This window comes from Lissotriton helveticus, chromosome 4_1 (assembly GCF_964261635.1).
Source record: "Lissotriton helveticus chromosome 4_1, aLisHel1.1, whole genome shotgun sequence".
Taxonomy (NCBI): Eukaryota; Metazoa; Chordata; class Amphibia; order Caudata; family Salamandridae; genus Lissotriton; species Lissotriton helveticus.
In genome coordinates, this window is record NC_136063.1 from 1,566,815,505 (window position 1) to 1,566,830,067 (window position 14,563).

The 14,563-nt window shown below is 43.7% G+C and overlaps 1 protein-coding gene across 4 annotated transcripts in view; it reads left to right on the plus strand.

Annotated features, from left to right (window-relative positions):
* Positions 1-14,563, plus strand: part of C4_1H7orf57 (chromosome 4_1 C7orf57 homolog) — a 249,703-nt gene that overhangs the window by 190,587 nt on the left and 44,553 nt on the right. For all 4 annotated transcript variants that reach the window (XM_078688185.1, XM_078688183.1, XM_078688184.1 and 1 more), the window contains exon 6: positions 4,735-4,865. In XM_078688185.1, the coding sequence (XP_078544311.1) occupies positions 4,735-4,865 (131 nt within the window). The remainder of the gene's footprint in view (positions 1-4,734; positions 4,866-14,563) is intronic.

Sequence of the window (14,563 nt, forward strand, 5' to 3'; positions counted from 1 at the left end):
GCTTTAACAAGCAGGGAGGAACAGAGTCATCAACCCTGTCCCAATAGGTGCAAGAAATTTGGGACTGGGCCCTGCAGAACCAGATAACACTAAGAGCGGAACAGTTGCCTGAAGCAGTCAACGTCTTGCCGGATATGTTAGCAGAATGGCTACCAGCTGCCACGAATGTGAACTCATTCAGTAGATTCTAGAAAGCATTTTCACTCGTTGGGGCTAACCAAGTCTGGATCCGTTTGCGACCAAGGACAAGTGAAAATGCCAGTATTATGCAAGCTGACTTCAATAGGAGGGGTCATGGGAGAATGCGTTTTCGATCAGATGGTCAAAGATCTTTGCATGCGCTTTTCCCCCTAATCCCAATAATCCTGTGGACTCTCAGGAAAATTAAGAGGGAACCCTGTCAAATGATCCTGATTGCTCCCAGGCCGCTCAGATAGTTTTGGTTTACGGAACTCCTGCTTCTTTCGGAACAGGCCCACATTCATCTGAAGCCCATTCCAACAATGCTGATGATGAACAAGAGCCTGGTACATACTACAGAGAGATCCTCACAAAGGCCAGGGCAGACACTACCTATATATATATATATATAAGATGTATAAGCTCAAGTGGAAGCTTTTGTGTCTCTGGTGCCCGGGAATGGGTGTTCATCCTATCTCATCAACCCCAGAACAAGTCCTGCTGTATCTTCTCAAATTGACAAAATCCGTTCTTACTAACTCATCTATTAAAGTGCATCTAGCAGCCATATCCCAATTTCAAAGATCAGATACGCTACCCTCCCTTTGGTCCTCTAGTGTAATCAAGCAGTTTCTTCAGGAGCTTTTCAGGATTTTTCCTCCTGTGAAGGAACCTCCTCCTACTTGGCATCTAAATGTAGTACTGAGTCAGTTAATGAAGGCGGCTCCCTTTGAGCCGATCCACAAAGCAGAATTAAAATATCTCACATGGAAGACAGCACTGCTTCTCGCACCAACGTCAGCAAGAAGAGTTAGTGACATTACAGTCAAAGAACCATTCAAGCAATTTAAACAGGACAGTTCATATTAAGAACTAATCCGAAGTTCATACCAAAGGTACCTTCGGATTTCCATCTTAATTAACCTATAATATTAAGGACACTTCCCAATCCACAGACATTGGCAGAAACATTTCTACATACATTAGATAGTAAAAGTTGTATCAAATTCTACTTACAAAGAACGAAACAACTCCGCAAAAACAGATCAGTTGTTTATGGTTAATGGTAATTTACGGAAAGTGTGCCCAGCTTTGAAGCTAAGCATTACAAGATGGATCGCAGCTTCCACCCACAGGCAAGCAGGGAAGCCCTTAACGCATAAAGTCAAGGCTCATTGTACTAGAGCTGTTTCTATTTCCATGGCTCTCTTTGCTGGTGTGCTCATTCAACAGATATGAAGAGCAGCAACATGGTCCAGCAGTCACACCTTTATGCAGCATTACTGCCTGGATTGCCCTAACAAGCGCAATGCGGCTCTGGATAAGTAGTTTTGCACCATCTATTTCGATAAGGTGAGCCATTTTGAACTTGTTTTCCCACCTTCCGCAATGTAATACTAATGTGGTTATTTACAAATGCTAACTGCTAACTATTCTGAATCATGCATGTGAATCTGTGAAAGGAGAAGAAAATAAGTTACTTACCTGTAACTGTAGTTCTCCAGAATTGGTATCTTTCACAGATTCACATGTGACTCACCCTTCTCCCCATTGAGACTTCCCTTATTTCGCTTATGTGCTTCATCCCACTGTTGCTGGAAAATCTGAGGGACTGGAGCGTCTGTTGTAAGGGTTCTAAAGGGTGCTGTTGCATGATTGGCTGGACTTTGGGTCTTTTTAAATAATGGTAATAAGCTATTTAAGTGAATGTCTTAACTTTGACTTCAATGTATATCTATCACTATTGCTTTCTATGGTACCATGGGACTCCCACTTCGAAGACGGGAAATGATTCGTGTCTGTGAATCTACGAAAGAAACCAATACAGGAGAGCTACAGTTACAGGTAAGTAACTTATTTTCCTGCATGTTTTGTTCCCAAAGGTTTGCAGAGAGTCCCTAAGGTTCACCTTAGGGAACTGTCAATACAGAATTCTCCCTTTGACCTAAATTGCCCAACTATTTACCAGAATTCTGTATTTGGGTATGGCGTTTCGGCATTTGCAGAAGGTCTACTTCTACCTCTGTCTGGATGGTTGTATGGCAAAGACATCTCCCAGAGTGTTGGCTGTGAACAATGTCACCATTTTCTTTTCTGTGCTTTTGAATCTCTGGTTTTCTGACACATCTAGGGAGAATACAGTTATTTTAGGCCATGCTAGACAAGCGATTCCCCTCTCCCTTAAATCCCAACAAAGAATTTCTTCCATAAAGGAGACCACTAATCTTTTTTGGGGTCACAAATTCTTCACAATATGGAGGTACTGGGTGCCTCTGAGACTACAGGTGTCCAACATTGTCCCCTCCCCCATCAATCTTTGTGTGGGCCATGCATTGTCACCTGATAGCGTACTGGCTGCACCAGCTATTGAACCATAAGTCTATATTCTTCCAAATCAACTTGTATAATCTTTCAGCTTTCAAGCGATAGGCCAATTTACCCCAGCTGTTGGTGGGCTGTCCCTTCCTCCTTTCATTACTTCAGATCGTGATCACCACAGATTCTTTCGAGAGCCGGGGTGCACACTGCAAGTAACTCTTCATCTGGGACTAGTGGGACAGCATTGATTTGACCCTCCACATTAATATGTTTGAGTTAAAGGCCATCTTCTTGGCATTAGAAGTCTTGTAACCATGCTCACTGTAAAGATGTTGGTGGTAAGCACCACATCCTTGTTTCATTTCAGAAGGCAGATATATGCTACTTTACATAGGTTTTCAGGATAGCAGTAGTCCTGTTGGAATGGGCCTCCTTCCACAGCATGTTGCTTCTGCTCCTCAGGGCAGGGTTTCTGAACTAGAGAGCAAAGACCCTCAACAGGAATCTCCATTCACTCCATGGAGGGGTACCCAGCAGTCCATGACAACTTGTTCTAGGCTTTTAGGTGCCTTAAGTTAAGTTGAACAACTTCGCAGCACACTGAACAGGAAATGCAAAAATGTTTTGAACATGCTAGGCTGGTTGGAGAAGATTCTCATAAGTGACCCATCGTCCTGATCCTAGAAGGTCTTGGAATAAGACATGCTACGCCTACTTCATGAGATCTTTTATGCTAGTCCCTGCTGTCGCTTAATTCAGGCACATTGGACTTGAGGAGCTAGTCTTCCTCATCTTGGTATCTGCCAGTAAAATCGGGAGGTTATTGTGTCTACCAGGAAATCCAGATCTCAATACAGTAGCAATTGGCTGTTGATTTGTCATTCTGTTTTGGCCACGGGCGTCAATCCTTTCTTCTTCTGCGGACAGTGTCAAGCACCAGCAGACTCCGGTATTCAAGTATAATCCAAGACAACCTTAGTAGTTATCGGAGCCTCCTGAAAGAAGTATCATGTAATATTTTCCACCCAAATATGATGGCTTTTAGGATTGTCCCATGTCCCCAAATTTCACTTAAATAATGCCATTTTATTCCAGTTTTATTTTTACACAGTTATGGATATTATTTATCGATGGCAGGCATGCTCTCAAATTGTATGTGTACAGAGTACTTGATCTGTAATTTTGTGCCCAGTATTGCATTGTGACCACTGATTAGAGATGGCTCATCTCCTGCATATCTCTTAGCGAGGTACTGCAGGAGAGATGTTTTCCATCGGGTATCTTGCTACATTCCCCCAGAGCAGAGGCAACATTGGCAACACTCACAAGGTTCATTTCAGTCACAGAGAGTTGGAGTGCAGTCATGCCCCCTCACGTATTCTGCAGGCACTATGCTGTTGATAATTCTTTTAGCAACGGAGGGTTTTCTTTAGAGGTCTTCGGGAAACTTTTTTTTTTAATCCCTTAGCTGCCTGATGCTTTTTTTCTTCCTAACAATATTTATTTGCTTTCTGCTGAATAGTCCTACACATTGGGAATAGAAGAGACCCAGAGCATATAGGACGATATACCTCTAAACCTGACAGGCTCTTTTGCTCAGAATGTAAATTACCTTTAGTGTCTTTGTTACTGTTACCAAGCTGATTAAGGATGTTAAACATTAGTTACTCACAAACCTTTTCATCATTTACACTTGTCCTCATTGATTTCGGTAGAAGACAAGTTTAATATCTTTATCTACAGCAACACTGATAGTTGCATTTCTGTAATACCAAAATGTATACACACAATTATTCATAACCAGTTTCTTTAATCCATGAATGGAATCACTATACCCACTCGGCTCCAATTCTGATTGACCCAATATATTTCTTTGAGAATGGAAATAAAGATGGCATTGTAAGGGAGTGTCTTACTCTGGACAGGTATGTTGCATGAACAGCATTGCATGATGTTGGTATATTCTACTGATGATGTATCAGTGAGGATCGCGCCTTATGTTGAAACTCAGGTCAGTGTTCAATATAGTATAAACCTTCTATGGACATTAGAACAAAGAGTCCTCATTTTAAACTTGATTAGTTCTGAAGAGTATTCAAGCAATGCATGTATGCTTTAGAAAGGTGAATCTAGAACAGAAAATCAGTATTTTGCCACATGTATTGCTCCTCATCCAATTTTGCAGTCACCAATGTATATATATGTAAACTAAATAAAATGCATGTTATTTTAAAGCACATAAAGCTCCCTGCAATAAATTCAAGTGTCAAGACTGAGAAAACTACAGTAGTTCAGAACAACGTATTGCCACCTACCACCACCAGCAAACGAGAACATCCGGGGAAAAAAGTTGTCTTCCCACCTATGTAAGTAGTTTTGAAACATTCTGCATTACCATGATTCCAGCCACTTATATAAAATTTTATCCACACAAATAATTTATAACACCGTAATTGGGGATATTGATTTTATATTGCAAAAGTGTCTGATTCAAGAAGTTTTTTAGATAATGCCTAACACAAAAAGATAATTCTCTCTTAGGGGATTTCCATGTATAGTCATAAATACTTGAATAGTCCGGCCCACGTGCAGGGACCCTGGAGCACTTCTTTAGATATATATTATTAAGTGGGATTTTTTGCCTTTCTTCTGGAATCGGGAGACAATAATGCAGCCTAAATAAATAGGCTACACTGGCTGCATCTTCATCTTGAAGTGAAAAAAGGGAGCCAGTGTACTGTATTTTGTACCATTTTCGAAGTGTTTAACACATAGAAGAATCCTCTTCACAAAACTCCTTTTTTCATGATATAGATGAAAGGAGAGGACAGAATAGCCCCATAAGCTGCCATTATATGTCTTAAAAATAGAACCTGAGCATTTAAAAATCGAGAGACCACCAGTATCCCATCATGCACAGCCAGTGGCAGTTACTTCAGTTCTTTTTTCCAGCTCCTGCTATCAGGACCCTGGAGCATTGAGCTATACCAATTTTAATTTTTCTTCAAAATTCACTTCTGAATTTAACAAATAGCTACTTCACTCAACATCTTTGGTCTTTCCCTACATTTTCTGTCCTTTCTGACATGAATTTTTAAAGGTTTCACTAAAAAATGCCATCTCTTTTTGATAACTGTTCAGACTGTGGTAGGAAGCAAACCAAGACTGATCCTCACAGAGTGTGTATACTGTGCCTCAGCTACTCATGTTCCTGACTCCTGTTCCATCTGTAAAACGTTTTCTGAGGGCACCTTGCGTGATTGAGAGAAGATTTGACTTCAAGGATCAGAAGAGTGACAAAAACAGCAGGCTCAGTCTTCAGTGGGGACTTCAGAGCAAGGAGAGGGTCAGTCCTCTACCAAGGCTCTGTCTTCAGCCTCTGGGGGGTTCCCCAGAAGAAGAAGGTCTGAGAAACTGCGCCAGTCTCGGGCGACGTCGAGGACGATGATGTAGAGAGGAGATACAGCGCTGACCTGTTTGCCACGACCCTGAGCTCTGGGTCAAAACGACGTTGGCGTTACACGTCAAGAAGAAGATCTTCGACATCCCACTTTGAGGAGAACTTCGTTGATTACGAAGCCGACGACGAGAACACCTCGGTCGGCATCAGGAAGCCCACTGCAAATGGTGACACCTCGCAAGTCGTCATCGAGGACCTTTTCTCACCGTTACAGTCGATCGACATCGAGACACATCGTCGGTCGCCAACGCACTCCCGCCGTCGGTCGATGCCGAGAGGTCGTCCATCGACGTCAAGACGAGATCCTCCTTCGAGGCTGCGTCGAAGGTCACCGTCGACGAATAAATCAACATCAAGGGGGACGGATGGATCTTCTTCAGGAACTTTGTCAACTTCTTCAAGGCTTCAGGAGGCGCAGAAAAGAGAATGCTGATTTACATATCGGATTCGAAGTATTCCCGAACCTATTCTCCTTCTAAGAACGTCCCCCCTCCAACGCTTTCTCCTCCGCAGTCTCAACCTCCTCTACCAGATGTGGAACCAAGACTTCCACCTCCTCCTCCACCAACACAAAGACCAAGGTCTATGTTCTACACAAGCCATTGGTCTCACAGTCATAGATGCTCCTCTACTCATTCACATCGTCTGCGTCACGGAGGAAGGTCTCATTCCAGACATACCAGGGACTCCTTCCCTTCAAGCACAGGGAGGTATACTTCTACACTGTCGGACTCTGCTCCACCGAGGATTTCACCAGGTTATGACACTTCGACCTTTTGAAATGTTCTGGTGCGGGGAGCTTCGAAATTAAACTTTCAAGTGTCCACTGCAACGCCAACATCTTCTGTAATATTTGAGACTCTTCAGCAAAAACAAGATTCACGTCCCTTGCTTCCTCTGGTGCCGGTCTTTTAGAACCAGCTATGGAACTTTTTCTTACACCCTCTTCAATTAAGTCCGTTCCATCCAGGCTGCAAAAGAAATAACGGCCTCCAGAGCTTGACCCTACTTTCCTACGGACTGACCCAGCTCCGGATTCTGTTATCGTGGTGGTGGTGAAAAAGCAACATGCCACAGCTCCAACCTCTACAGTGCCACCAGATAAATAGAGCCGAAAAATGGACTCAGTAGGAAGGAAGGTTTACAACACATCAGCGACTACCATGAAAGCTGCTAGTGCCACAGCCTTACTAGGCAGATATGACTGGGCACTGTGAGAATCGTTCCAACCTCCCTAGAGACAAAAGAGAGGACTTTAATGAAATCTTGACAGAAGGTCTTAGGGTCTCAAATCAAGTCATAAGCGCAGCAGCGGACATATCCTTTCTTGCTGCAAATGGGTATTGCCACGGCATGGCACTTCGGCGGCACTCATGGCTGCGCCTTACGTTGCTTAAACCTGAATCACAGCAGCGCATCCTGAATCTCCTGTTTTCAGGTACAACTCTTTTTGGCACTCGTGCAGAAGAGGAAATGGACAGGAAGAAGGCAGAAATGGAGATGATAAAAGCTGTTGGCCTGGAAAGACCTAAGGAGCAGGGTAAATCTTTCAGACCTTTTCAAAGCCGCTATCCTACACAGATGGTTCAAATCCCTCGGTGGTAACAGGGCGGCCAGTCAGGTACGCAACAACAGTACCAACACTCCTACCAGCCTTATAAGAAAAGACAAGCAAGAGGAAGATCAGGACAGCAACCTGCTCAAGGAGGCAAGATGCCAGCAGGGTTGAAACCCTGAATTCTGTCTTTCCCCTCTTCCGTTACTCGCTCCGGTAGGTGGAAGCATCCAACATTACTTGGCAGAGTGGCAAACAATCACGCAAGACAATTTGGTGCTGACTATTGTTCGCAATGGATATTCTCCCAGATTCATCAGCCCTCCACCTCAGTACCTCCAAAACAATCTAGATAGCAACTGCACCAATTACAATTGGAAGTGAACATCCTCTTACAGAAGCAGGCGGTGGAACCCTTTTCTCCTTGTAAGGGTGTGGTGTGACCACTCACCTGAAATCTCAGGATGGCTGCAGGAGCGATGAATGACGAATAATCCTAATACCTCTTGGAACACCTCTCAGTGCTGGGACTAAAACGGTGTCACATTGGCAGATCTTCCAAAAGGAAAGGGGAAGTGGATGAGAAAGAGAAAAACACTGCTTTTTCACTCAGCCTGGTCCAGCCTGGCACTACGTCTTGGGTCTCTGAGGAATGTACAGCGTTTGCTTGTGTAATATTCTGACTAAAAATAGTTAGGATGAGTACAGTTACACTTCTCGGCACACATACATACTCACAAGTTTAGATATATCGAAGTCATATAACAAGCGTGTATTCAACTTATGCAAGGACCACTTGCAGCCTCTTAATATCTCAATCCAAAGGGGTGGTAGTGCTTTGGTTTAAAAGTATAGTCTCAAGTTCCAACAGGAGTAAGTATTTCAAAACAAAAGATTCAAAGGAAAAACAAAGTAAGTCAGAACTGTCACCATTCATAACGCGCACTTGTGTTTCAAGAACAAATATCACCATTCATAACGTGCACTAAAGTTTCCAATTTCTGAACTTGTCACAGGAAAGTACAACACATTGTGCCACAATACTAACTATAAGAAATACTGAGTACAAACACTGTTCGTTAATTCCTAAAGGGCGATGAACACACTAAAAATATATTTTTTTCTTGTTCCTAAAAGTCTCGTATTTGGGCATTAGACAAAAACCAAGAAAATCGCCTTCAAAAGCAATGCTGCCACTTCAGAGAGTCAGTGGTTAATGTTCTACACCAAGCGCAAAAGAAGTAGCCAAGCATGAGGTCAAGAAGCCACAGACAAGGTGAAAAGACAAGTGGAAGAAATGTGCAGCACTAAGGTTGTCCAACGTGCAAGGAATCCTCTTGAAAGCCTAATCGAAGAAGTCGGATTGGGCATTGGCACATGACAGCCGGAGAGATGCTGAGATAGCAGCCTGCAGGAATCCAGGAAATAAGCTAAGCACTGGCATGTGCAGGGCTTGCCCTTTTATAACCAACAGGACAGGTATTTGTAAACATGAGGCAAACCACGCCCCTCCACATGAGGCAAACCACGCCCTCCGCATGCAGTTACACAAAGCTTTCCACCTCCACCAATATGACGGTTGGCTATCACATGTCATAATGAAGGCAGTCCAACAAGCATTGCTACAATTAAACTAGCGTTGGCATTTACAGGTTGGATTAAACAAGCATTTCTACAACCAATAGGACCCTGCAGTAGTGAATGTAGAAGCAGTATTTAAAACACTATAGAGGATAATAAACATGGGCAACCAAGGAGCCTAGTGGGTGGGTACAAATGAGACAAGGTGGGGCCTGACTCTCCTTTGTGATTGCAGACTAATGGGGTAACCCAATCAATGTCTAAGGACCTGGGTATAGTATAATATAAATAACAAATGGTCCCAGGCTTTATAGAGAACACCATGGAAAAGATACACAAAAATCACATATACTTAGTTGCTTGAAAAATCAGGACAATGTAATAAATACATAACAAAACAGAATTTTAAGTACGCACCAGTAATGTCTTTATAAAATAGCGTTTTCTACTGAAAAAACAGTGGGTGTCACTTCTTTATTTCCTGGTGCGTACTTTAAAATTCTGTTTTGTTATGTATATTACAATGTGCTGATTTTTCAAGCAACTAAGTGTATTTGATTTTTGTGAATCTTTTCCTTGGTGTTCTCTAAAAAGTCTGGGGCCTTTACAAGGAGGCACGGGCTATACTCGAAATTCTTTCTTGTGAAGAAGAAAGACAAGAACGAGTTCAGGCCCGTTCTCGACCTCGTGACTGCCAACAAATGGATTCAGAGAGAAAGGTTCCGGATGCTAGCATTGCACCAAATTTACCCTCCGCTACATCGAGGGGATTGGTTATGCGCAATCAATACTTCCACATTCCCATCATAAGGAAGCATCGCAATTCTTGAGGTTTACCGTGGGGAACAACCACAGTCAGTACTGTGTGCTTCCATTTGGCCTGAAGTCAGCACCCAGGACTTTGTCCAAATGCATGGCGGTGGTAGTGGCCCATCTGAGGAAACACAAAGTGTTTGTCTATCCCCATCTAGACGATTCCCTGATCAGGGCATCCATGTCTCAGGAGGCTCAACTGCATATCAATTGGACCTCAGATCTTCTCATTCGGTTGGGATTTCATGTCAACCAGGTGAAGGCAACCTCGATCCCTGTACAGTGCCTGCAGTATTTGGGAGCTTCCATCAATACTCTCACGGTAAACGTGTGTCCTTCGGAGGAGAGGCGCTTATCGATCCTTCGGAAGGCTCAGGCTGTCTTGACAATGTCTCACCCAACCGTAAGGAAGGTCTCCTCGCTCCTGGGCTCATTTGCATCCTGTATATTCCTCACACCAAACGAACACCTCCACATGAGACCCCTGCAGGAAAGCCTGGAAGACCATATGGGACCAGCGAACAGGAGATTGGGAAGCCTGGATTCGGTTGTCTCAGTATGCCCTCCAGTCCATCAAATGGTGGTGCTATCCCTCTAATCTCCTATGAGGGATCCCTTTTCACATGGTGATACCTGTTCAAGTCATAGTCACTGATGCCTCTCTCCAAAATGGGGAGCCCACACAGGCCAACTTCAAATTTAGGGAACCCACTTACCACATCAATCTGCTAGAGCTACGAGCAGTTCATCTGGCACTCAAAGCTTTTCAGGCATCACTCTGCTCCAACTGCCTTCTGGTTGTCCAGGCAGACAATACAACAACAATGTACTACCTCAACAAGCAGGGAGGCACGAGGTTCAGACCATTATCTCGGGAAGCCCAGACAATCTGAAAGTGGCTTCTGGCCAGAAGCCTGACCATAACAGCAACTCAACTCCCAGGTGTTCAGAATGCTTAGGCCAACTCTCTCAGCAGACTCCTCCAGGGAAACCACGAGTGGGTCTTATACGATGACGTGGTCCTCAATATCTTCATAGATTGGGTACTCCGGAGGTCGACCTGTTTGCCACCTCAGAAAATAGCAAATGTCAAAGCTTTGCGTCAAGGTACTTCCAACCGGGAACCCTGTGGAATGCCCTATGGATCAACTGGTCAGGCAGATTTCTCTACGCCTTTCCTCCAGTTCCCCTAATCTCGGCAGTCCTCATCAAGCTGTCGCAGTCACGGGCCAAAATGATAGTCTTAGCCCCAGGGTGGCCACTTCAATGGTGGTTCCCGGACCTCCTTCACTGGTCTATCCGTCCACATCTCAGGTTTCCATGCAGAACAGATCGGCTAACAAAGTTCAGAGGCCAGTTGGTGCACCCCAACCTCTCCTGTTTGAATTTGGCAGCATGGCTCCTGAGATAGTACAGTATGGACACTTGAACTTACCTCACAACTGCATGGAAATCCTCAAAGAAGCAAAGCGGCCTTCCACACATTCCGCTTATGCTCATTAATGGAAGAGATTCTGTATGTGGTGTTCATCGAAGAATGAGGATCCTACCTCTTGCCAGGAAGATGTAATTCTTCGATATATTTGCACAATCTGGCCTTCATTGTTCTTCCATTAGGGTTCACTTGGCAGCCCTAACTGCCTACAGGAAATGCCCTTCACAAACTTCCTTTTCCAGAATTCTTGTCATCAGAGATTTCCTTGAGCATTTGAAGAAGGGTTTTCCTCCCATTAGAAGTTCTTCTCCTCCTTGGTAGCTTAATGTGGTCCTATCTCGTCTTATGCAGGATCCTTTTAAACCCATACATATAAGGCATTTGTTCAGTATCTGTCTTGGAAGACTGCTTTCCTTGTGGCTATTACATTGGCCCGCATGGTTAGTGAAATCCAGGCACTTTGCTGTCAAGGGCCATACACAGTGTTTCATGCATCTAAAGTAGTCATAAGGACTCATCCGAAATTCCTCACTAAGGTGGTTTTGGATTTTCATGTAAATCAGACGATTTGTTTACTTACCTTTTTCCAACATCCATCTACTGCAGTGGAGAGATCTCTTCATTCCGTGGACGTTAGACGGGTTTTAAAATTCTATCTGGATAAAACTAAGGATCTATGGAGATCTGACCGATTATTTGTAAACTATGGCTCCCTCCTTACAGGTTTAGCATCTTACTCTGCTACCAAAATGCTAATAAATCTCTTTCCTTTAAGCCTAAAGCTCACTCTACCAGAGGGAAGACAGCTACTGCGGCTTTGCTTCGTAATATACCCATTGCAGAGATATGCAAAGCTGCAACCTGGAAATCAGTTCATACATTCACTAAACATTACTGCCTGGACATGGATGCCAAGGCAAATACTCAAGTAGGGCAAACTTCCCTTGGGAACCTATTTACGTAAATCTGCATTCCTTTTTTTCTCTGTCTCTTCCATCGCGTTGTATACGGGTGGGCTTGCTAGTCTATTCAAGTGCTTATGACAATACATGGAAAACCCCTACTAGAGAAAGAACAGTTTCTTACCTGTAACTCCAGTTGTCTCTTAGGGGTATTTCCATGGTAAGTCATAAGCAACCCTCCCTCCTCCCGGGTGGAATAGACAGAGAGATCCATAACATAAAACATGAATTCACTTCTCATCGCCCTCAAAAAGAACTGAAGTAACTGCCACTAGTTGTGCAAGATGGGATACTGGTGGTCTGTGGCTTCTTAAAGGCCCAGCTTTTATTTTTAAGACATATAATGTGAGCATTTGGGGCTATTCTGTCCTCTCCTTTCATATCTATCATGAAAAAAGGAGTTTTGTGAAGGGGATTCTTCTATGTATTAAACACTTCAAAAATGGTACAAAATATAATATACTGGCTCCTTTTTTTCACTTTACGATGAATATGCACCCAGCGTAGCCCATTTGTTTAGGCTGCATTATTGTCTCTCTATCTCTTAAGTGTCTTTGCAGGCCTTACTGAAGAAAGGCAAAGAATCCCACTTAAGAAGATATAGCTAAAGAAGTGCTCCTGGGTCCCCACACGTGGGCTGGACTAATCAAGTGCTTATGACTTATCATGGAAATACCCCTACGAGAGAACTGGAATTACAGGTAGGAAACTGTTTCTAGTCAGTCACAGACTACATTTGATGTTCCCTTTTTAGATCACAGCCTACCAGACAGAGCAGCTGTCTGGTTTGCTAAAGACATCTTGGGGGCATTCAGAAAATTGACCTAGGAATGCATTCCACCTGTTGCTTTCTGTTGACTTTGTGGCTTGTTACTCACATTCACTTGCTTTCTATTTGCTGGTTTTATTTGCTTTAGGCTGTCAAGCTCGAGTTAGTCCCTCCCGTTGCCCAGCCCTTGTTTACTGCTTTCTTCCACAAACCCTTTTCTGTAAACAGACGTTTAAATCTTGTTCTTATCTTGTAACGTGCTGTACCTTCAAAGACCGAGGTCAAATGTCTGGCTGTTTCTTTCAGGGATCTTGGAATTTATTTTTCTTTCTCTGTCTTAAAAGTGAGAGGATTTATGTGACAACCATTCTGGCTATTAGGGACAGCTTGGGGAATGCTTTGTGGTGCCGCCGGGTGGGAGCACAAAACCTTTTCCCTACCTGCGCTGTTAGAAATAGACAGTGTCTTGAGGGTTGGGGATCCCAGAGCACAATCCCCAATCCGGCTGTGTCCTCCGGGCCAATAAATGACTCTGTGAAAGGGCTGCGTACTCCCCCTCCTCCGCCAGCCCCTTGAGATAGGGTCCCAGGGGCCTTTTCAGACTCCGGGGGGGGGGGGGGGGGGGTTCAAGCCACCCTCCTCTCCTTTATTGAGATATTGGTCTTGGGGGATGGGGGTCCCTGGGGCCTCTTAGAGGTTTGGGGAGGGGGGCGGTGTGCCCCCTCCCCTATATTGTTTATGCGGCCCCGGGGAATAGGGTCACCAGGGCCTCTTTAGGTCTTGGATAGGAGGGCTGTGTGCGCCCCCTTTACTAAAATATTGGCCATGGGTGATGGGGCCCCTGGGGCCATGCACACTCCTTTCCCTAAATCATAAATGCACCATCCCTTCGTTCCCTGACTCACCCCGGGGGATATTGTTTTGTATAGAGCAGGAGCATGCACATTTTATTTACATATGTTGCGAAATAAAATAAAAAAAATTGGCCCCTGGTGGGGTACCTAGGGGGTCAGGGTATCCCTACCCTGCGTCTTATGTCTTTTTAAAAAACATTTTTACCAGTTATAGATAGGCCACATTCTGAGGAAGGATCTCCTGATCTTAGAAAGCATCACTTATCTCTCCTCAGGGCTAATTCATCTCCTATGCACAAGAACATAACATGTCTTTAAACTACCCTTTACATAGAAAATAGCTAAATAATTTATGACATGTATTAAATGCTTAAACAAAAGGATATTGAATGCTTCAACTAAAAGCTCATCCATGCTGCTTTGAATTCTATTAAAACATATGTACCTGTGTGTGATCTAAGACCAAAGAAAGAATGTAACTATCCAGTTACAATAGTAATCAACTGTAGATATCTTCCCTGCATTCTTATGTGTAACCCATCTCCTCAATTGTTTTTTGTTTGCTATATAATTTTTTCCTATATATAAATAATAAAAAATGATGCATTAGGATGTTGCTTTTTACAGCTTTTATG